A 25,702-nucleotide genomic window follows, 5' to 3' on the forward strand; every position below is an offset into this window, starting at 1 on the left:
ATCTAGTAGCAGTACAGAACACATTTGGAGGGTTTCACTATTAATCTACATAGTGCTAGCGATACCCTGAATCTGTTCTCAAGTAATCAATTTAGTACACATAAACCTAAACCGGTTATAATTACACTTCCAATGCCACAGAGTTCTCCCCTCTATTCTGTCTCTTTAGATGTGCATTAAGGGAGTTGGAACACACCCTGAGGAAGCAGCTAGTGGTATTTAATTTGACCTTATTCAATGAGCACTGACCCCTAACAGTTGTTTCCATCTCACATTGTATGCCCGTGATATCTGCAGGGTGTTAGGCTGGCAGTATATGCCAAGCATCAGAAAAGAAAATCTTGTCTGCTTTTTTTTATACACCCAGGGTAAAAAAAAAACAATCTGTGGGGCCGCCTACCCTTTCTTCCCTAACAACCTGCTTACTTTGCTTCATGGTTAAACCAGGGCAGAGCTCTGGTAGAGGTTACCATAGCACAATGGACTAAAGAAAATGATTCATGAACTGCTACCAAACAACCAGTGTTAAATAAATAAGAACAAAAGAGGCTGACAAAGATCCAGAGATTCACTGTTATAGTATGAAATCAATAGTTTATTTATGATAAATAGAATTATGTTAAAACAAAGTATTCTCTTAATAATTCTCAATACCAACCACATTGAATTATGGAAGCTTAGGTTCTATTTTATGGAAAACCTGCAAGTTTACTTATTTGAAACTGTTCTGTAACCACATAACAGCCATATAGTAATATCTAGATGAACACTGTATTTTTAATAAAAATAGCTCCTTTTTATATATAGTCGATGAAGGATATTTTGGATGTGATGTTTCTGTTGTAACTTTCATATGTACAGTACATAACACACATTTCTAGAAGTACAAGTAGTGAAATGAGAACTAGTTTTATATTTTAGCAAGTACATCTTTCAAGCATCAACATAGTATAATGGACATAATCAATCAGGACATTTACATTCATAAGCTGAATATTGCTAGTAGGCAAAGCCAAGCAGCCCTTGAGTAGATGAGGACACTGAGAAGCATCTCCAGCAATGAGTTCATTATTACAGTTCTAGACAGTGGTTAGATAATACATAATGAATAGACTAACTGCAGATGCCAAAAAATAATATACATATAATACACAAGTGATGCTTATTTTTGTATAAACTCTTGTAAATTATATCAGTATAAACAATGCACTTATAAATGCTGAGTTCTGATGTCATCACTTCAGTGTTCACTAGGTTGACTTGTGTATTACAAGTAATAATTACCCCCATTGTAAAATACTATGGACTTTTGTAGTAACCAGCATAAAATTTGAGGTGTCACAGAACTCCTTGATGACCTACTATTATTTGAGTGCATTATTCTCTCTCTATGGAATTATATATAATTTTACTTAATGGACTCTTTCACTTTCAAAAATGTATTTTGAAAAATGTATACTCCATCCCCTGTTGCTGTAATGTAAGGGTGCTTTCGCATGGCATCTCTTTTTTGTGCTTTTGAGTGAGCCCTTTGGCTGCCAAAATGGAGGATCCAGTATGGGCTTGTCCAAACTTGAATCTATAATTTTAAGTAATTCCAATAAAGTTTATTTATTTTATATAGAAATACAAATAATAATATACAAAACATCAAATAATAACAAAGTTTACAGAGGTGGTGATGCTCTAAAAAATCTTTGATCTCCCCCATCATAATTGCTAATCGCTCAGGACCTCCCTTGTTTGAAATTGGAGAGTCCCATCTACTTGGTAGATGTAATCTGGCGATCACTTGTGGTACCAGTCTTCTGAGCTATTTAGCAAGGTATGTTAATTTTGGAAATGACTAGGGGATATTACTCTCGTGGAATGTCCAGGAGACTTCCAGATTTTGAGGAATACTCCCAAACTCCCAGGAGAGTGGACCACTCTACTGGATCTTACAGCAACTCACATCACCAGGGCACTACCCTCTGCTGCATGATGGAAGTAACTGTGGTGTTGCGCCGCCAGGGGCTGGTTGTAATGGTGCAAATAGCAAGTCTCCCAGAGGGATGGTGTTAAAAGCAGGCAAGTATAGTTTGGTGTTACCGTACAAAAAAAACAGCTGTATTGTTAGAAAAAACAGTTCTGAAAAACAAGGTATGATTTGTGTAGGTTAAGAATAGATACAATAACTATAATGTTGGAATGTTCAAAAAGTGTCAAACTTGGCTTAGCACAGGGGTGAAAAAAATGTCTCAACAGCGAAGAGGAAAAGGATCAATTTCTGCGAGGATAATAATTTCCCGGGTTGGAAAAAACCCAGGTTTATTTAAGAAACAAAAAACAAACATTTTTTTTTGTATTAATGTCTTAATTAAAAAAAAATTTAAACCAGGTAAATGTTTTCATGCTTTCTAACATTAAACATCCCAAGTTATTAGGATTTTTCGTCTCATTAAAAGAGAGTCAGACTAAAGCCGACTACACACTTATACGACCGGGCAATCGTGTGCAGGGACATTTGGCTTCACCCTGGACGTCGCATGATTGCCTGTACACTCAAGAAAGATTTAATGAACGACGGAACGATCAATTTTTCATTAAAGTACACAGCCCCGCATGCGATATTGTGTGATTGACTGTGCAGCACGGCCAATCAGACGATATTGCATGCGACCGCAGGAGCGTGCTAATCGGGCATACACACTGCATGATATGCCTGATTTGACGTTCCAATTTGGCCAAAGCGGGACGATATTTTGCAGGTTTGTACCCAGCATTAGTCTTTAATCCTTCAATTTAACTCAGTAGGACTGAAGGATTTGAAATTAAATAAACATGAAAGAAATTAAACCATGAGGTGTTTCTCTGTGTATCGCCTTTTTAATGTTTTGGAGTTGTTTACCCTTTAAGATTGAGAATGTTAGTTGTGGTTTTCTCCTATCCTATAGGATTGTTATAGGAGAAGTTTGTGGAGTATTAGCTGATGCTAGTCATATTTAATACCTCTCTGATCTAGTTTACCCACTCATCCTCCCGTATTCTGTTGTATGTGAATTTACTGTATTGGTCCAGCCCACTGTTTAAAAAACAAAAAACATTTGGTTTAAACTAGAGATGAGCGGGTTCGGTTTTACTCGGATCTCAAATCGGCATTTTATTGGCTATCGGCTATCACGTGTTTTGGATAGCCAATAAAATAAATCCGAACTAATCCGAACTTGCGGTAAAGTAGCGATAAGAACCGAGTAAATCCGAACCCGCACATCCCTAGTTTAAACCAGCCAACCCTGAATATATAATGATTTTTTCTTTATCATACTTTTTAAATCTGTGTTTATATAAACATTGGTTTAGTTTTTATTTAAAATCAATTTTGTGGGTGTGTTTTGCAGTACCCACACTGTACTTGCCCTTTCTGTCTGTCTGCCCCTAACACTAGCATTCATAATGTGTTAAAGATGGAATTTTGGACAGATGATTGAAGGTAATACATACCTAAATTTCATGTGCAGCTAGTATAATATCTTTTTATATTATAAGTCATTCCCCCATTTATCTATCAAGCATATACAGTGTATGTACAGTAAATGTATCAATAAGAGCTATAAATTGATGTAAATGTATCAAGGAAGAAACCATAACCTGCACTGTTTGGGTTTTACACCATTTGTAACATTTACATATGTATCCAAAAGAAAAAAAGTACATAAATATATTTTCAAAATGTTCCCCTCTGTGTAGAAATATATTGAAAGAGAAACTAAATACATTTTTGGCAAAAGTCTGTTACACTTTGGTATATTTTTGTAATATGTAATGCTGGAAAAAAATAAAATTTTCATAAATACTGAGCAATCCCCACCAGAAGTTGCTGTAGGAAAATCTGTTCACCTTAAGTTGTTACTGAAAATATTTTTAATTTTTAGTCATAATATCAATTACTAATAAACTGTAATTCACAGTAACAGTTAATTATGTTTATTTTTATGAACAGTTGATTAATTTGGAAACAATTAATCATTACCAGTAAAATAGCAGAACTATAATGTTTAATTTTAAGGTGTTTTTTTATAAGTATGTCTTTCAGATTTACTTGGGTGCACACGGGACGATCTGTTCAGCAAACGATATCGCTCAACGATTTCCCTTGAAATTCCTGATGTGCTGGATGAACGATATTGTTCATCCACACACCAAAGATATCACCAACGATGAACGACCAACGATCATATACCCCTATAGAAAATGCACAATATCGTCCAGATTGGCCTGCATGCATGCCCGATGAACGATTTCGATATCACTAGTGATGTCAGTAGTGGACTTCTTGCTCTATTAGAGCAGAGAGTCCAATCAGGCTTGCGGCAGCCCGATGGTTGTGATAATCGCAACGGTCTCCAGCCCGCTCGCACAAGCTGTGGGTGGACACTCACAGCTTTGCGAGTGGCCCGGAGACAAATATAAAAAAAACGCCCACAGACCCTGCCCACTGCCTGCGGCAGCGAGCGGGTCTGAATCAGGGCCTAGGTTCTATGCCTCTCCTGTGCATCAGCTTTGGCAGAAGGTCCATTGACCAAATTCATAAGTCTCATGAGGAAGCTGGCCCCCACAGAGGTTAAGTAGGAACTACTATGCTGCCAGCATGTCTGAATGGAAGAACATGTTTGTTCATTTGTCACCTGTATTGTAATTTGTGTCTTTGTTTAGAAGCTTGCAAGGGTAGTGCATGACACCCACTGTAGTTATACTGTAATCGGTTATATAGTTAGTAGCTGTTAGGACTAGTTTTGTTCTTTTTGATGTTGTAAATGTTAGACCAGGAAGGTGGTGCTTTAATCAGTAGCTAACTAGGCACATGTGTGATAAGGCCTGGCTTTGTTCCAGTTGATCATCAGTAAATTGTGCAGGCAGCAGGGTATACCGTGAAAAAGAACATATATGCTGTGTTACCCAGAACTGCATTCCAGGACTAACCGCAACAGGTAAAGTGTTCTGAAGGTATTTGTGGCGCAAGCAATGAGTATTCCATTCCACCCCCTTTAAATGGATGCTTCTTGTACAGGGGCAAGTGGTGTGTGTTTTGTTGCTACATGGCAACTTGCTGTCATTGATTGGGATGTGCCATAAGCATTTTAGAAACAGAAAGGTGTTCCCTGAAGTGGCAAGGGATAAAGTTGTGCTAATCCTAGCTACTGTACTTGGACTGGCTCTCCTACAATTAATTTGCTCCTGCACAAATAATGCCACTTATAGACTTTTTTTTGCAGGGATACTTAAGTTCCAAATCTGTTCCTGGACCTGTAGACAAAGGGAAGCGTATATATGTACACTGGGCCTGATTCGGACCCGGTCGCAAGCGCTGAACGCTCGCAACCGGGTCGATGGTGGCCCAGAGCGCATGCGCACGACAGAGCCGGCTCCGTCGTGCACATGCACGAGACCCAGATAGCGACGGGCACTCTGTCGCTCCGGGTCTCGTACCAAAGGTGGCGTGCTGTCGATGTTGAGTGACAGCACGCCCCCTTTGGTGGGCAGGCCAGGGGGGTGGCTACCCAGATGGAGGGGTTGCCATGAGAACGCCTACCGTTTGGGGGCAGCCCCACTGACATCACAAGTGATGTCAGTGGGAGAGCTATCGGCTCTGTTTGAGCCGAAAGCTCTCTGGGGCTTGCGGCCACGAGACCCTACCACAAGGGTCTCGTCGCAAGCCCGATGGTCGCGATGGTCTTGACAATTGCGACCATCATCCTGGCTGCTCGCATTAGCTGTGGGTGGCAACCCACAGCAATGCGAGCGGCCAGGAGGCCACTCCATAAAAAAAAAAAAAGACGCCCTGATTCAGAGCAAGCGCTCTGTCAGAGCGTCCGGCTCTGAATCAGGGCCACTGTGCAGTCCATCATAAATTGACTGAAATGATAACTTCACATAAAATAAAAAATATAGTTTTGGGTGGAGTCCGATGTGGAAATCTAAAAAAAAAAAATGAGTACTTAGAGTGGTTGTACTTTAAAGTGGTATGCTGGGCTGCCAACAGGCAAGAGGGAGGGAGGGCTGCATCGGACCTGGGCCCCCGCCGGGCGCCTCCAACAAGCCTGGGACCGGGTAATTAGTACCTCCTCCTCCCCCCTCTCGGCGCCCCCGTGTATATAGCAAAAGCAGTACACCTCTCAGAGTTTGCTCAGATCACTTTTTAATTTTGTTGCTTCACAAAAGCCCTGAATATTGGACATTACCATATGATTCAATACACAAATTACAGAATACTTGCCTACTCTCCTGAAAGTTGCGGGAGGCTCCTCATTTTCGGAAAGAGTAGGCAGATCTCCCGCATCCTGCCCACTTCCTAGTGAATTGGGCAGGATGAGGAGATTTTAAGAGACGTTTGTGTGTCTGCAATAAGGTGGTGTGGCTAAATGACGCAAATTGTGCCATTTAGGCACCCCCCTTATCGTGGCCCCACGATCGTAGGCTTTCCTGTAAAGGGGGAGGGGCATAATGTTGGCTACAGTCTAGCCCCGCCCCCGAAGCTGAGAGCAGCATCTTCTCTCCGTGCTGCTCCCGGAGAGGATTTGTTAAAAGTCGGTAAGTATCAATTACAGATAGTTCACTTTACTGTTTTCATAACACAGATGATTTGATTAACCTGCAAATCAGTGTAAATATCTCATGACGAATGTCCTTTATGATTTAAAGCTTAAATGAGAAATTCCATATTGTCATTATTATTTTTTTTTCATTTTTACATTAATTTGCTATTTTCATTTGTCAATATCTACAGGGTTGCATAGCTAAAGTAAAAGAAATGTTCCTTCTGAAAAGTGATAAAGCTTGAAATTAACACTGAACTGTTCTATGGCTTATGTAAAAATACAAACAACGTACAATTCCTTTGATGTGATATTGCATAGCATATATACATTGCAGTTTGATAAAGCTGTCTGTGAACTATTGTAACAGTTTTGCATATTTTTCCGTGACTCTCTTATGACGTCTAACATGATCTTAAATATTTCTATATCAATATCTAATCATGGATCATTATACATTAAAAAAAAAAACTTTTCCATAACCATTACAAAGTACCTACAGTACACAGAGTGAGTGGAGCTGGAATTCATGATAATATAATCTTACTTTTTATGTGAGGCTAATGGCAAAACAGAACAGTGCCTCACGCCCGGTGATTCATTGGTTCTTTGTGAAATGATGCATTCTCATGAATATCGATGAGCCCACAGGTGTCTGCCTCTGCTGTGGTGCACTTTAAATTTAATAACCTGGAGCACCCAGCAAATATGTACTGAGGCCCTGATTCAGAGCCGGATGCTCTGACAGAGTGCTCGCTCTGAATCAGGGCTGTCCTTCTCTTTTTTTAGAGCGGCCTCCTGCTCGCTCGCATAGCTGTGGGTGACCACCCACAGCTATAGTGAGCGGCCAGGAAGATGGTCGCGATGGTAGGGTCTTGTTGTCGCAAGCCCTGAAGTGCTTTTGGCTCTATCAGGCTCTATCCCATGGGAACGCCTCCGTCTTCCCAGCCACGCTCCCGGCACAGCCACCAAAGGGGGCGTGCTGTCACTCACCATCGACAGCACGCCCCCTTTGTAGCGAGACCCACAGTGACGGCTTGCCCGTCGCTATCCGGGTCTCACGCATGCGCACGACGGAGCCGCCTCCATCGTGCGCATCGACCCGCTTGCGAACGCTCAGCGCTCGCGAGCGGGTCTGAATTAGGCCCTGTATTTCATAGCAACCAATTTAGTAGCATATTAGATCAATCTAATGCAAAAAGACAAATGAAAGCTAATGACAGAGCAGCTTTCTTAATAAATATGTATTTTAAATTTTGTTAATTAAGCCTTGATCATGCAGAGAAAAATGTCAGTGACACAAAAGTGGCTTCATTTAGACAAGTGTGATGACGGCTCTGGCATTTGAACCAGTGGATATAGTCAAGATGCAGCTGCCTTTAAAAGGTTGTACAAGACCTTCAAAATATTTAATTTATATATCCAAGGATATTACACTGCGTCTTCTCAGCAATTATAAAGTGTCGTATGAGATAAAATCACAATTTATTGATACAACCAATCACACATAGTTGAAAAGCATTGCATCTAACTAGCAGCAGTGCCCTCAGCCTGATAAGGCTAGGATAAACACCCATCCATCTGAGCTTTCTCTCTCTGGATGGTGCTGTTAGAGGCGCGCTCTGTATTGTTGGCAGTAGCCGCTGGGCATAATGTCTGAAATGCGCCTTGTGCGCTGCGTCCTGCGCTGTCTTTCCTCTCCGTCCATATAAGCTAATGGACATGACCCTGAGTTTCACCATATAACGGGAGGCCACATGGAGACCCATGGGACCAGATTCAGATCCGCTCGCTAGATGCGATCGCTTGCATCCAGCGTATGCAAATTTGTCAAAGTGACGACATGGGAAGCGATTGCTCGCCAAGGCATAAGCACACCCACTTTGGCTGTGCGAGCGATCGCTCTGTGTTTGCAGACACCCATTAGCGTATGTTGAGACGCTCACTAGCGCACGTCATCTCCAGGAAGTGTATTAAAACATTGGTACATGGAGCACCATCAGAAGCTAACGCAGCGCTTGTGGTTGCCTTACCCTGCCGCAAGCACTGCAAGGACTCCAGTGTAAAAACAGGCATGTGACATGTACTATGACACTGCCTGTTAATTATGCATGCCTTAAAAATTGTGTTGAAACACCGAGGCACGCCTGCGTTTGCACCTCCACTCCCCCATTATTAGTGTCCTGCCCCTGTTACTACCCACAAACGGCCTCTCCTGTCACTCATTTCACTGGGCTGTCTTTGCTGGGCAAGTAAGCGGGCTGTGATCGCACAGAGTAGTTTGCACACGCGCAGAACGAAGCATGCGCGTTCGCAAACCATCGGGCCACTTGCGAGCGCACAGCACTAGCGAGCAGGTCTGAATGAGGTCCATAGTCCACTATGCCACCACTGCAGCATATATTAGTTGATTCCACTGCCACCTCTGACTATAGTGACAGTACAGTGTATGAACCTGGTGTACCACAACAGCCAGCATAACCATAAAGCTTCTGGCCGCCCACACCCAATATTTTCTCTCCTCTCTGGATCAGCGAGTAGGAGTCCATTAGATGCAGACTGCAGCATGTAAGTCAGAGCCTCTCTTTAGATGTTTCTTGTTTTGGCCCAGTTTAAGGGGCAGCACACAGTACCTCCACTGTGAAGACTCCACAGTCCACATGATACCGTGTTTTGGTGCAAACAAAGAACAATTGGAGCTCTCTTAAGAGTCATCTGGCATGGTCTGTCTGTAGTGTGTATGGGTGCAATACTTTGCATTCCACAGTAGGTCATAGAGCATCTTAATCTCCTATGGCTCTCACACTTGTACAAGCATGGTGTCTGTGGGGATACTGTCTTCCTGCTACAGACACCGGTAGTCCTCTACCATAAGCCAGAATAACTCTGCACAAGTACAGTGCAGGATAGGTCTACTTTATTATAAGAGAACACCACGTACTTTATGGTAATAGATTTCAACAAGAGTCTATATGCAGAGTATGGCGCCACAATCCCAAAAAGATGTAACTCCATTGGTTCCACAGAACTAATAAAACAGTGTCAATGTTATCAAATTTATTTTACACACTGAAAAAACATACCTATCAAAACATAATTAACAAAACATACACACAATGTACTCTTCTTAAAAGTACAGGCAAAGGTGCAGAGCAGGTACACATTGATGTTGCTGTGGTGGGCTTATGCAAAAAAATGTTAGGTCCCGGGTAAAGCACCTCGGCACTTCACCGAGATACCAAGCCTGAGGAAGGAGCACTGCTCCGAAACGCGTTGTTTGGCCGGCATGATTACATTAGTGATACTGCATTTGATGCCCTGACTTAAATCATCTTGAAAAGCTCAGTGCAGTGGTGCCAAGGTGCTTTACCAACCTCAGCAACATCAGAGGGTGAGAGACCATGAACTCTGGGCTCATTGCTAATTTACCTGCTGTGCACCTTTGCCTGTACTTTTAAGGAGAGTACATTGTGTGTATGTTTGTTAAGTTTATGTTTTGATAGGTATGTTTTTTCAGTGTGAAAAATAAATTCGATAAAATTTAAACTCTTTATTAGTTCTGTGAAACCAATTGAGTTACATCTCTTTGGGATTGTGGCACAATAATCTGCATATAGAATACTTTATAAATTAATAAAATAGGTGATATCAGGGCACCTTTTCGGTCGTGTTCCCACAGTCCCTTTTGCCATATGGTAGGAGATAAAAAACAATAATATATTGGGAAAATATCTGGGGAGAGGGTGCATTTTGACTGTTCGCACTGGGAGCCATATTGTATAGAAACTGCCCTGACTAGCAGACATAACAAATATTGTGTACAAATGTAATAATTCTAAGCATTAAGTGTATGCTTATACTTAGAAGCTGTAATAGAAATCTCTTCATAGATAAATGGATTTTGTTCATTCTAAGAACAGACAATACCTAGGGAGGTGTATTGAATGTCATTTTCTGCACTGGTCCCCTAGTATAATAGCAAAATCTCATATAGTGATGTTGAATGTTCCAAGTTTATAATAATATATTGTAATTATTCAGAGGGGCTCTGTGATAAAAACACTAGCTGTAGCTGGGGATAGATGATTAAATCTGATGGTAAATTAGAGCCGTGGCTCTCAGATGACAGATACTGCAGAGGTATGGGTCTAAAACCGGGCATAAGACAAAAAAGATATGCGTCCTGTGAAAAGAGTTCCCCATACATATGAACGGTCCATGGCACTTAGTCACTCCTAAAAATCCAGGGTACTACAAAGCGTGTGAATCCCCAGATGAGCTCGTCAGCGACTGCATTAGCTGCCTCTTGCAGCAGAATAGGCTGATCCTAGCAAGAAAGTCTTTTCTTCTGCAGTACCCTTCATCTACAATATTTGCTATGTCTGCTAGTTAGATGCAATGCTTTTTAACTATCTGTGATTGGTTGTATCAATACATTGTGTTTTTATATCATACAAGATTTGTATAACTACTGAGAGTGTGCAGCCTAATATCCTTGGGTATATAAATTAAATATTTTAAAAGTGACTTAATGTTTACTGTGATAAAATGAGAAGTTGTTAGGACACTGAAAGGGAGATAATGGATGAAAAGCCAGGTAAGTTCCTTTCCGGTCCATTTTGGCAAAATAAATATACATACAAATTATATTAGAAAGCAAAACTAGAGAGATGGATATGGTCTAATTGTTTTTTTCCCACCTAACCTATAAGTAGATCCAGCATGATCTGCAATTTTAATATTATTAGTGGTGTTATTATAATTTCTATAACATTTGAGCTGTCCCTTTTTATCTTTGAATTTATGGTTGCCAGGTCATGGACTCATGGTGGGAATGCTACATGAACGTCTCATAATTAACCGAACCTCTATGTCAGGTAGATTGTCCTTTTTGGTATTGGAACATGTTTCATCCGCAGCTGCCAGGTGGAGGTCAAATCTTAAGGACACAGATTTTTTTCTTAATCGGGGATTGTCCTTAAAGAAAGATCCTTCCCACTGTTTGATCATTTCATCCACTTTCTCTGTTCTGCAAAATAGATTTCTGTTACAAGCGGAATCAGTATGAAATACCGACAGTCGGGATCCTGGCGGTCAGGATCCTGGCGGTCAGAATCCCGACGCTGGGATCTCGACAGGGTTAACAAACCGACACTTGCTGCCTAACCAAGTGCCTAACCCTAACCCTCCCAATAGTGCCTAACCCCAAACCCTCCCACCAACCCCGTTACTTACAGTGCATCCGGAAAGTATTCACAGCGCTTCACTTTTTCCACATTTTGCTATGTTACAGCCTTATTGCAAAATGGAATAAAAATTCATTTTTGTCCTCAAAATTCTACACACAATACCCCATAATGACAACGTGTAAAACTTTTTTTTGAGATTTTTTCTAATTTAATAAAAAAAAACTAAGAAATCACATGTACATAAGTATTTACAGCCTTTGCCATGAAGCTCAAAATTGAGTTCAGGCGCATCCTGTTTCCACTGATCATCCTTGAGATGTTCCTACAGCTTAATTGGAGTTTACCTGTGATAAATTCAGTTGTTTGGACATGATTTTGAAAGGCATACACCTGTCTATATAAGGTCCCACACTTGACAGTGCATGTCAGAGCACAAACCAAGCATGAAGTCCAAGGAATTGTCTGTAGACCTTCCGAGAGAGAGGATTGTCTCGAGGCACAAATCTGGGGAAGGGTACAGAAAAATATCTGCTGCTTTGAAGGTCCCAATGAGCACAGTGGCCTCCATCATCCGTAAATTTAAGAAGTTTGGAACCACCAGGACTCTTCCTAGAGTTGGCCGGCCTCCTAAACTGAGCGATCGTGGGAGAAGGGCCCTAGTCAGGGAGGTGACCAAGAACCCGATGGTAACTCTGTCAGAGCTACAGCATTCCTCTGTGGAGAGAGGAGAACCTTCCAGAAGGACAACAATCTCTGCAGAAATCCACCAATCAGGCCAGTATGGTAGACTGGCCAGATGGAAGCCACTCTTTAGTAAAAAGCACATGGCAGCCTGCCTGGAGCTTGCCAAAATGTACCTGAATGACTCTCAAACCATGAGAAATAAAATTATCTGGTCTGATGAGACAAAGATTGAACTCTTTGGCGTGAATGCCAGGCGTTATGTTTGGAGGAAACCAGGCACTGCTCATCACCAGGCCAATACCATCCCTATAATGAAGCATGGTGGTGGCAGCATCATGCTGTGGGGATGTTTTTCAGCGGCAGGAACTGGGAGACTAGTCAGGATAGAGGGAAAGATGAATGCAGCAATGTACAGAGACATCCTGAATGAAAACCTGCTCCAGAACGCTCTTGACCTCAGACTGGGGCGACGGTTCATCTTTCAGCAGGACAACGACCCTAAGCACACAGCCAAGATATCAAAGGAGTGGCTTGAGGACAACTCTGTGAATGTCCTTGAGTGGCCCAGCCAGAGCCCAGACTTGAATCTGTTTGAACATCTCTGGAGAGATCTGAAAATGGCTGTGCACCGACGCTTCCCATCCAACCTGATGGAGCTTGAGAGCTGCTGCAAAGAGGAATAGGCGAAACTGCCCAAAGATTGGTTTGCCAAGCTTGTGGCTTCATATTCAAAAAGACTTGAGGCTGTAATTGGTGCCAAAGGTGCATCAACAAAGTATTGAGCAAAAGGTGTAAATATTTATGTACATGCGATTTCTTAGTTCTTTTTTAAATTAAATTTGCAAAAATCTCAAAAAAACTTTTTACACGTTGTCATTATGGGGTATTGTGTGTAGAATACAAAAATGAATTTATTCCATTTTGGAATAAGGCTGTAACATAACAAAATGTGGAAAAAGTGAAGCGTTGGGAATACTTTCCGGATGCACTGTACCTTCGGCATCCCGGCGGTTGGGACTCTGACCGGCGTCGGTACTCTGGAACCGGTAATATAAGCTTCGGTATCCTGACCACTGGGATGCAGAACCCTTTATAATTGATAGTTAAGAGTCACTTTTTAACACCTCCCAAATGCAAGTGAAATTCTGTTAAATAAATAGGTGCTGAATCTTGATGATACTTCTATAAACACTCCAATTTGTGTTCTGGGTGGATAATTTCTTTAATGTTACAACATGGCTACATGTATTAGAATAACTAGTAATTTTTAAATGAATATTCTGAATAATAGAACTGATCGCGCTGACACAGCATTTCATATAGTAACAGGTGTTCTACTGATAAGCAATACTTACTGTACTGTACCACTGGCCTCTGCGCCTTCTTCTGCAATATTTCCATTGAATATTGCTTGCTGTTTTGTTGCTTTTCCACAAATCTCATTATGATTTTCAATGGAGCCTGCAGAAATTAACATATGTAACATATTACATATTACATATTAAGCAATCTGTTTTAATTTTTTTATATTATTTAAGGTTTGGTTTGTATTTTACTATTTCCTGCTTCAGAAAAAAAAAAAAACAATTCAGAAGATAAACATCCTCTCTTAGCAGCCAGGGACGTCTTAGGAGAGGAGGGGGCCTGTATGCATTCCCCGTCCGAGGCCCTCTCCTCTCTTCCTGGCAGCCGGCAGCCGACTGACACAGCTGGCCGGCCACTGCAGCATTAGTAGACTCTGGGCACTAGTGTGTTTCCTAAGTCTACTGCGCATGCACAGATCGCTGGGGATTTGGTTCCGCTGCCATTTTCCCGGCGATTTCCACACTGCGCATGCGCAAAATGCTGGAAAAATGGCGCCATTTTCCCGCATTTTGAGCAACGCTGTGACACCCGACGTGGGACCTTGGAGAGGTACGTTTTAGATAATACAGTGCATCCGGAAAGTTTTCACAGCGTGTCACTTTTTGTTATGTTACAGCCTTATTCCAAAATGGAATAAATTCATTTTTCTCCTCAAAATTCTACACACAATACCCCATAATGACAACTTGTAAAAAGTTTTTTTGAGATTTTTGCAAATGTAGTAAAAAAAAAACCTAAGAAATCACATGTACATAAGTATTCACAGCCTTTTCTCAATACTTTGTTGATGCACTTTTGGCAGCAATTACAGCCTCAAGTCTTTTTGAATATGATTCCACAAGCTTGGTACACCTATCTTTGGGCCGTTTTGCCCATTCCTCTTTGCAGCACCTCTCAAGCTCCATCAGGTTGGATGGGATGCGTCGATGCACAGCCATTTTCAGATCTCTCCAGAGTTGTTCAATCGGATTCAAGTCTGGGCTCTGGCTGGCCACTCAAGGACATTCACAGAGTTGTCCTCAAGTCACTCCTTTGATATTTTGGCTGTGTACTTAGGGTCGTTGTCCTGCTGAAAGATTAACCGTTGCCCCAGTCTGAGGTCAAGAGCACTCTAGAGCAGGTTTTCATCCAGGATGTCTTTGTACATTGCTGCATTCATCTTTCCCTCTATTCTGACTAGTCTCCCAGTTCCTGCCGCTGAGAAACATCCCCAAAGCATGATGCTGCCACCACCACGCTTCACTGTAGGGATGGTATTGGCCTGGTGATGAGCGGTGCCTAGTTTCCTCCAAACAGAATGCCTGGCATTCATGCCAAAGAGTTCAATCATTGTCTCTCATGGTCTGAGAGTCCTTCAGGTGCATTTTGGCAAACTCCAGATGGCCTGCCATGTGCTTTTTACTAAGGAGTGGCTTCCTTCTGGCCACTCTACCATACAGGCCTGATTGGTGGATTGCTGGAGAGATGGTTGTCCTTCTGAAAGAGTCCTGGTGGTTCCGAACTTCTTCCATTTACAGATGATGGAGGCCACTGTGCTCATTGGGACCTTCAAAGCAGCAGATATTTTTCTGTACCCTTCCCCAGATTTATGCCTCGAGACAATCCTGTCTCGGAGGTCTACAGACAATTCCTTGGACGTCATGCTTGGTTTGTGCTCTGACATGCACTGTCAAGTGTGGGACCTTATATAGACAGGTGCATGCCTTTCAAAATCATGTCCAATCAACTGAATTTACAACATGTGGACTCCAATTAAGCTGTAGGAACATCTCAAGGATGATCAGTGGAAACAGGATGCACCTGAGCTCAATTTTGAGCTTCATGGCAAAGGCTGTGAATACTTATGTACATGTGATTTCTTAGTGCTTTTTTTAAATAAAATTCGCAAAAATCTCAAAAAAACTTTTTACACGTTGTCATTATGGGGTATTGTGTGTAGAATTTTGAGGACAAAAATTAATTTATTCCATTTTGAAATAAGGCTGTAACATAACAAAATGTGGAAAAAGTGACGAGCTGTGAATACTTTCCGGATGCACTGTATGGGTGCAAGGTGTGCAGACGTGGGGCTGAAAAGTTAAATGAAGCAGGCTCCCTTGCAGAGCAGCCACTGCCAGTAAGTATGGAAATGGGCTCCAGAGTAGTATTCACTGTGGCTACACTGCAGGTCAAGCCACAGTGAATACTAAATGAATAATCAGGTGCCCCTTCACCTCCATCAGTGGGTAAACAATCTTGCTGCAATTGAGCACTGGTGGGATGGCTAGCTTGGCTGTAGTGTTTAGAGAGCTGCTAGATATCAGCTAGGCTGTGCTGACCAGAATTTTCGCACCACGTGCTCTGAGGTTCAAAGCTAGGCTCAGTAGAAAAGAAACAGTGCTGTGAAAAATCAACAATTTGTATTAATTACTTTTTGACACAGACAGTTCTATATAAGTGACAGTTTTGGCCTGTGTAGTAAGTAGACAGTATAGAGATGCAACTGTGCTAAGTTACAGATAGCTATTAAAATGATGAAATATTTAATGTTACTTTTTTTGTTTATTCCTTAATTTTATTATTTTATACAGCTTCTGTCCCAAGTTGACACTCACCTGAATTTAGTATAAAGCCTGTTTTGCTGGTAGATGATTTTGGTTCCTGAATTTGTTTAGTACCATATAACCTATGAATTGAAAAAGAAAAAAATCTTTATTATCTCATTTGTGCTATCAAGAAACAAAGTAAGTACATTTTATGAATTTTTTTTTTTTTTAATTCTACATCAGTTACCCTAGATTGTAAGCTTTTAGGAGCAGGGTCCTCCTCCCTACTGTCTCACAGCCCTCTTCTCAAGCACTTTAATGACAGCCTTCACCTTCCCAGCTGTATTGTGTATGGAGAATTGTGTTGCTATATGTTACTTGGGCTCTATTTATATTTTGGTTACTGTATTGTAATGTAATGTTCTGTGCACACTGTACTGTATGTACGGTGCTGCGGACCACCCTATATATAAAATGTAATAATAATAATAATAATCAGTTACAGATTGAATCACTTATACGTAAACCTGTTATCCTGAAAGCTCCAAAAAGAAAACTTAAGTAATTACCTCTTTTTCTGTGCTGGTGTCATACAGACAGACATGGCCACAGTATTTTATTCTACAGTCACGGTTAGGAGCACTGCTAAACAGAATAAGTGCAGGGTTTACCGGTGGGTGCAGTGGAATAATACAAGGAAAAGGGATATGGAAGCTGGCAGGAAAATTTCACTGTTCAATTTCAGCACAGAAAATAAAATTTGATTTACAAATCACAGAAAGAAAACAAAATAAATCTACAGACTACTATAATAGGCAGAAGTGAGCTGGAGTTGTTCACGTTCACATGGTTTTGATTCCGAGAGAGAGAGAGAGAGGAAATTTCCTAACTGCTATTAGTTTAATGACAACCACAGCCCGTGCCACCAGCTTCCCTTTCCTTTCCCCTATATTAAATATGCCAAGGTGGTTTTCATAGCAAAACAGCTGTGAAGTATACAATCCTTAAGTAGATTGGTATTGCTTAAAAGGGTCTCCCGAGTCACTAAGTGGAAAAACGTATCATCTATGCCCGCTCACAAGATACGGAAGACTCTGGTGGAGTCCACTGTTGCCAAGTAGAAAGAGGTCAGTGCCACTGTTCAAGTACTTCTATGCAACATGACACCCTTCCGGTGATGTTTGAAGACTGCAAATAGGGAGAGGGACAGGAAGGATGTATGCTTTTCTGTGCCTGCTCTATTAAATATAATCATTTGCTGTGTGCAGTGTTAGGTAAATGATGAGTCCTGGTTGGAAGACGTACCTGTTCTCTTCATTCTCCAGCAAGCTGCGATAGGCTGATATTTCTTGCTCAAGCTTCATGTTGGTGTTGAGAAGCATCTGGTGCTTCTGTAGTTGTGTTCTGACTCCATCTCTCACTTCCTGTAGCTCTTGCTCTAAGTCTGCAATGACAGCAGACAGGTTCTCAAGCTGCTTCTGGTGCTGCTGTTCTGTAGCATGTAGGGTGTATTTTAGACTTCTTTCCTTTGAAACAATAATAATATATTTAGTTTAGCATTTTTTATCCAGGATTTTAATATCACAATGTACACCTGATATTAAAGTGTACCTTTCGCCACTTGAATCCAGTGACATCAGTGAAACATGAAGTGTGTTCATCTGGGACCTACAAAAGGACTTGTGTACCATCAACATCACTGATCCTACTCAACTGATAAGCCGTTTTTTTGGGGGACTATTGGTTGAGCCACAATATGGCTGTTCCTGTACAGCTTCATTTAGATGAGACCAATTATTTTGGGAGTGGGTTCACTCCTAATTTATCCCACTTTGTTGTCATCCATTTACAGAGTCACGTCGTCTTTTATTAAAAAATTTACACATATAATGCAAATACTGTAGGTATACAGTAGAAAGAAGGTTGGGGGTTCCTGACACTTGATGTTCAGGTGCTATATACAAATATCCCACATCAGTCATGGATTGATGCAACTAAATATTATCTGAGTTTAGATGGTAATCTATCTGAGAGTTGACATGACACAATTTTATTTATGCACATAACAATTTTTTATTTGGCAACACTTTTTTTATTTACAGACGCTTGGGATGGCCATGGGGACCAGGTTTGCGATTAGTTTCGTGAACCTCTATATGGGCCGCTTCGAAGACATCTGGAATGGTCCATATAGAGAGAAGCTGGTACTCTATGGCCGTTACATTTGTTTATTATTTGGGAAGGGGGACCCTTACTTGTACAAGAATTTGTTGATTTTCTTAACACATTCTTTTAATCTAAAATTCACTCACACTTTTGATCATAATTCTATTCATATTCTGGACTTGACATACTTATTATATACCATAAATGTTATCTCATCTAATTTTATCAAACCAGTAGGGACAAATAATTATTGAAATTTTTCAAGTGGTCATTATAGACCTTGGGTTATCAATATATACAAAAATCATATTCTTCATCTACAACTTAATTGTACAAGGGATGAGGATCTTTGCAACCAACTGGAATTAATGTTAGGCCATTTAAAAGGTACGTATCCACTAGCAGACTGTGAAATGATTGAACAATTACGACATTGTAATCATGCAGTCATTTCACAGTCTGTGCTGTGCCTACACTGAACGATCAGTCATTCAGTGTAGGCACCCTCCCTCATCCCTGAGCAGGTTGACCAGCATGTTCTGGAGATGATAGATGTCAAAAAACGACCAGCGGGAGCGTGCATTGCTGGTTATTTTCATAATTAAACTGCCGGATTTGTCCCGATTAACAAGCGATTGAACGATAACGATGTCGCTATCATTCAATCTCTCTGTTTAATCAGGTAGTGGATACTCGCCTTGAGAGGAGAGGCTATCCAGACCACCTCCTGACTGATGCATCCTCCTGATTGAGGCACCCTCCCTCATCCCTGAGCAGGTTGACCAGCATGTTCTGGAGATGATAGATGTCAAAAAACGACCAATGGGAGCGTGCATTGCTGGTTATTTTCATCATTAAACTGCTGGATTTGTGCCTGATTAACAAGCGATTGAATGATAACGATGTTGCTATCATTCAATCTCTCTGTTTAATCAGGTAGTGCATACTCGCCTTGAGAGGAGAGGCTATCCAGACCACCTCCTGACTGATGCATCTCATTATGTAAACTCTATTTCTAGATTAGATCTCCTTTCAAGAAATCATAACAACAAAGACTGAAAATAACAACTTCCAAAAAATCCAGTCATCTTTATTTTCAAATACAATGCTAAATCAAAGAAAATTAAGAGGTTTATGCTAAATAATTTTGTAATCTTAAAACAATATCCTGTTTTACAAAGATGTATAGGTGATAAACCAACAATAGTTTTCAGGAAGAATATAAATCTAAAGAATATATTGACCCCCAGTGATCTTAAAAACTGAATGTAAAACATCTAAAACACATGGTAACACGTGGATAGCTCTAAAACCATTAGGAAACTATAGGTGTAATAGATCTATATAGTATGTCTAATTTGTAACTATACGAAAAACAAAACAACTAATATTTTATCTCACTCAAATGAAAATATTTTTCCTATAAATCAATTTATCAATTGTGAATCAGTATATTGTATTTACAGTTTGCAATGTTCATGCTCCCTACAATATGTAGGGAGAACTACAAGACCACTCAAGTCTAGATTAAGAGAACATAGACGAAACATCATAAAAAAGGTTCTGACACATAGTGTGTCAAGACATTTTTTCTATAGATATAGCAGTGATCCTGAAGGGCTGTCTATTATAGGAGTCAAACAAGGTCAGAACACTAAAAGAGGGGGGAGTAGATTTAAACAATAATGTCTTAGTGAATCTGCATTGATCTTTAAACTTGATACCCTGAGCCCCAAAGGCCTTAATGAAGCTCTTGACTACTCTTGAATGGATTAATGTGTTACCCTGTCGATGGTAGCTACTAGTAACTTTTTACGTGCCCTACTGTCTTCTAATTTTACGTAATACTCTTTAATTTTTCATCTCTCTTTTCCCTTCTATCATTCGCTATGATTAAGTAATTTTCTCTCTGCTCCAATTATTTAATATTTCTGTTTGATTTTCTCCCTAAGTAGCAAATCCTTGAGGGTACACTTAGTTTCTTTCCCTTCTCCCCTTTTCTATATATATTTATGATATACTCTTTAGGAATGTGGATTAGTAAAGATATTTACGGATGATGATGTTATTGATTTATTTAAATATTTTGTTTGAATAATTTATTTGAACATTATAAGAGTTGTATAGTAACTTATATAATCATGTGTGATTAATTACACAATTGAAACACTCTGGCAAGGTATAAAATCAGTACTCTGATAACCTGCTATCAGTCTTGAAAAAGTTCCCATCACATATGGAACGAAACGCGTTGACTCATCTTCCATCCCATAATATACTATGAAATTAGTCAAGCAGTGTACAGCATTTAACGTAGAATGGCAATTTACTGACAGCATTCCATAACCCAGCTCCATATTCAGCAATTCATCAGCAGGCGCCTGATTAATTATAGTGAGGAGAGCAGAAGTCTCACATACATCGTAGCCGCTGTTTTCATAGAATAACTGGCAACCTGCGGCGGCTTACGGACACAGCGTGTAGCGCTGCACCGCTGACAACTTAGTGAAACGTGGGTAACATTTTGTTGTTACCTTCCATACCGGGATTTCTCTGAGTAATACCTCTTTTCCACCAAAAACCCGGGTCCGGCCTGGGTTTTCAGACATGGTTCCAACCCAGGTCAAACACAGGTCAGACAATGTTTACACAGCACCATCGATCTGTGTTATTCTCAGGTCAGCCCCATTCACACTGAATCTGGGTCTGCCCTGCTAAACTTGTGAGGTCATAAAGAGTGGGAGGTGACTGCTCCACAACCATCAATCAGCTTTTAGGCATGACCCAGGTTGGATAACCCGGGTTGCACCATTTACACTGCACCATTACCCAGGTCCATCCTGGGTCTGACCCTGGTAGCTACCTGGGTTGGATTGCCGGGTCACTTGACCCGGGTTATTTTTCAGGGACCCTTTTACTCTGAGCTGCAACACGGGTAGACCCAGCAAAAACCCAGGTTTTTGCTCTGGTGTAAAAGGGGTATAAAGCGGCTCACTGTGTGGAGTGGAACTTACCTTCCCAACCAGTACAGTATATACACAACTAGGAGCCTTACTTCGGAGATCGATTATGTTTATATTGTGCAAACTAGCTGCTTGTTTATACACCGGATTTTCATATTGACAGACGACTGCAGTACGGGCATTAACATTGTTGCTGGGACGCCAGCATCAGCCCAACTATGATTTTATCCTGCTTATTGTTCATTAGTTGTTCACATTCTTTTGAACAATTAGTACTAAGAAATAGTGTACTCTTACTGCTTATTTTAACCAGCTAGGTACCTAGATTTCATCCAAATGCAATATAAATGTAATTAATGTGTTTACTTATGTGGATATAATGTCTCTAGGAAAAAGAAAGTTCTATTTATCTTAATACATTGATGAATGCAGTAATAATTGTTTTTTATCTGTTATTATTAAATTGTGTCTTTTACATTTGAGCCTCATTACATTTATCGGGGGCACATTATTATTATTTGAATATTTCAACATTTATATAATATGTTTCAAATACATCAGCCGTGTGAGATTATATATATTATATATTTGGTGGTATGATTATTCTAGTTTAAAGTGATAGCAACACTTTAGTCATCTGTTGTGGATACTTCATTCCCCAATTTTTGTTTTATTTATAAATAAATATATTAAATTATCTATGAGCTCCAGGAGTGGTATTGATGGATTTACAACTTATACCTTTCCCTTTATTTAGATTAAACATAAAGTTGAGGACCAAAGGTTGATGCAGAACTGTTTAAGTATGAGTGTGGTTTTGCAATATTAATATTGAGGTCTCCTTGTCATTGAGGGAACTAGTCCCAGCCATCAGCACAAGGCTAAAACCCATGTGGACCCACAGTACTAGAGCATTACAGTGGGAAATATCCCAGCAATTGTGGAGTAAGAAGTATGCCCATGGCTGCCAGTGGCTGTAGACTTGGTGTACCAATCTAGAAAACAAATCTGCAAAGCTGTATTGTTGGTTTATTGTGTTATTGTCTTAGTGTGCATAGTTACATCACCACTGTTGGAGGTAGACATAACAAAGCAGTAAGGTAAGGATAGAATAGTTATACAAGTTAGTGAGGAAAATGATGTAGGGTAAGAGTGATCAGAGAGGACCAAGTATTTAAGATAGTGAGGGAAGTGCAGATTAAGTAGATAAGGTACCAAATACAACCACAGAAAAACTGGTGGAGCGCTTACGGGCAGTAATGGAGTAAAGCAGCTGTTAATAGAGGTTAGTCAAGCCTCAAAATGGATAAACATTTGATAAAGCTGTGGTTTTGGCACAGCGAATCGCGTCAGACTGTGGTTGTGATAGCCTCCACCACCCCATTTCCAAAAAGGAGTGCGAGCTGTAAATCTTCACGTGCCTCTTCAGTTGTACCAGCATATCGCCATACCTATGACCAGGGGATCAGATATATGCGGAAGCTTGCCAGCACTGCTAATTGGGACCCCATAATATTTGGACATTGGACTTGGTAATTATCTGACTTGGATTACACAGTATTTGAGCACTACCTGTATTGGATAAAAACGCCTCCCAGGACATATGGACTAGGAATTTGGGGTAGATTGGATGTTGTTTTTAATGAATGAATTCATTGCACATGTCTTTTAATTTTATATATTAAATATTAATTTTATGGTATTAGATTGTTGTTCTAGTGCTGTATTTCTGTTGTTCTAAGTAGATAAGGTAGATTACAAGAGAATAAGGATGATGGTGACAAACATTGACCAAGAAAAGCAGAAGGAAGTAAGTCAGTTACACATATTTCATGACTTACGAAAAATATAATTAATGTTTAGCAATCTAACATGTTAAACAATTGGGCAAACAAAAACATATATAGTCATAAAGTATATTATGTTTTTTTGGTTACAAGGATCAGGGGAGTATTTATAATGGGTTCAGGGTGTGCGGTGCACACGGGCACCTCTCTGGAATCCCACGTCAGCGCCGGTGTCTGCGCTGTAAAAACGGTTGGAAAATGGCCACCACGGCCATTTTCCAGTTGGTTGCACATGCGCAGTACAGAAAACATGTCTGCCACGGCCATTTTCCCGGGTGACCTTTGCATGCGCTATAGACTCTGGGCACACTCTAGTGCCCAGAGTCTATAAGTGTGGCGCTGGCCGCGCAGCCGCCGGACTGAGAGGAAGGGACCCGTGACGGAGACGGCACACGGGACCCTCATCTATAGAAACGCCCCTGACGAGGATGTTTATAGTAAGTATAAGAAATGTAGCATAAACAGCTTTAATTACAGATGATGGGGTTTATTTACGAAGTGTCGTGTTATAAAACCCACCACTTCTGTTCTCGTTTATGCCAGATAATTAAAAGGGCAGTGCTTTTACTAGCTGCATCTTGCTAGTAATAGCACTGCCCTATTAATTCATCAGGCATAAACCACGGATATAAACCCCAATGTGTCCATCTGGGAGGATTGTCCATCCGTGTGTATGTTTATTAGAGGAACATCTACTTGCATCTTCAAATCATTGCTTTAGTCCTGCACACAGACCTCCTCATATTTCTAAATACTAAAAAAAAATGAAAATGTTATTTATGCTAATATACTTTTAATTTCCTTTTATGCATCTCATTTTGTTTTTGCTTTTGATTTACTTTTTGGCAGCTGTTAAAGTGAAACATTTCTATTTTTAAATGGCATTTCTACAGACAATATTTAGCTTGGCACACTTTAAAACCTCCAAATGCCCGGTAATATCCGATAAAGTTTCAGATGATGTGCCAGTGCACATCTTTAGGCTTTCAAATTGTTCATAATTTTTTTTAGTTCCTCATGACGGGAAAGCTAGGGCACCTGTGTAATGAGTAAGGCTGTCACAATCAATCTCCATCTATTAGTAGAATAATTGACTGCAGATTTTTTAACGGGTTAAATACATGTGCCATTCTCAGCACTATCTTGGGCAGTACTTCCTTTTACAACTGAAGTGCTTCCATATAATCTTTCTGCTGAAATGTCATAGCTGGTGTTCTATGTGTGAGCAAGCGCACTTTGACAGCACTTTGACAACATTATATATGTTAACAAGGTTTCTACTTTCTCAATACATCATTGTCAGTTTTGGTGCCATGTATTAGAATAAAATATATTGTTAATACGTCATTCTGAGGTGATCGCATGTGAATAGCAAGCAAGCATTATCCTCACTGTACTGTCATCAATCTTATCCTCACTGTACTGTCATCAGTAGAAATAAAGTAGATTGCAACTGTGGAGGACATCAATATGTAGCGCCTTGTCAGGGGTGTATTTAAGAGAGGAGGGGGCCAGTGTGCAGTCTCCGTCCGTGGCCTCCTCCTCTCTCCCCGGCAGCCGGCAGCTAACTGAGACAGCGCCGCAGCAGTAGACTCTGGGCACTAGTCTGTGCCCAGAGTTTATTGTGTATGCGCAGTGGGAAAATGGCATGGCAGAAATTTTTCCGGCAATTTCCCTACTGCTCATGCACAAAGCATAGGGAAATGGGCGCTGCTGCCATTTTCCAGGCGATTTGTGCAGCGCTGTTATCGCCGACGTGGGACTCCGGAGAAGTAAGTATTAAAAATATGGATGTAGGGTGCACCCATTATAGATACACCTCTGCGCCTTGTATATCATGATGTTCTACTGAGAAATACTTATGTCCTGAAAGACTGTAGTGTGACCATTTCTGGAGTTTAATCAGGTTATCTTTATTAATACAGTAGTTTCGAATGACATGTGTTGCTTTAAGTTAACTAAATGGAACACCACATTTTAAGATAACACACCCTATTCCCCAAGGGTAAGAAAACTAATTCTCAACAGTGTTGCAACATATGTAGTCTAGCATACAAGGTACGAAGTACACAATAACCTGGATTTTACTGGATTTACTTAGGCAATTTAATTAGCAGTAATGTGCTGTCGCATACATCACTGCTTAATTACAGTAACCAACATTGCAGATTCTGCTTTGCATTTCTATGAAGTGTGAAGCAATATCTGTAATAATGATGGTTGTGAGGTGATCGATAAACAATCATATTGCTGTCACCTCGAAGGTGAGTAAAATATTGTTAACCTTTCCGGGGCCATTTCTAGGGGCGGGCGAGCCAATGCTGTTGTGAGATAGTGACAGTAAGGTGTGCTCCGATCCTTACTGTCACTATCTCTGACTGACAGCCA

The 25,702-nt window shown here is 40.6% G+C and overlaps 1 protein-coding gene across 2 annotated transcripts in view; it reads right to left on the bottom strand.

Moving 5' to 3' along the window:
- Positions 1-11,091: 11,091 nt before the first annotated feature.
- KRT222 (keratin 222) overlaps positions 11,092-25,702 on the bottom strand; it is a 52,620-nt gene continuing 38,009 nt past the window's right edge. For both annotated transcript variants that reach the window (XM_088474745.1, XM_088474743.1), the window contains 4 exons: positions 17,644-17,864; positions 16,408-16,478; positions 13,804-13,909; positions 11,092-11,604 (listed from right to left, as the gene is read on the bottom strand). In XM_088474745.1, coding sequence (XP_088330871.1) covers positions 11,391-11,604; positions 13,804-13,909; positions 16,408-16,478; positions 17,644-17,864 — 612 coding nt within the window. In that variant the 3' untranslated portion in view covers positions 11,092-11,390. The remainder of the gene's footprint in view (positions 11,605-13,803; positions 13,910-16,407; positions 16,479-17,643; positions 17,865-25,702) is intronic.

The sequence above is a fragment of the Taudactylus pleione genome, unplaced genomic scaffold (assembly GCF_031769625.1).
Source record: "Taudactylus pleione unplaced genomic scaffold, aTauple2 ptg000155l, whole genome shotgun sequence".
In the NCBI taxonomy this organism is placed as follows: Eukaryota; Metazoa; Chordata; class Amphibia; order Anura; family Myobatrachidae; genus Taudactylus; species Taudactylus pleione.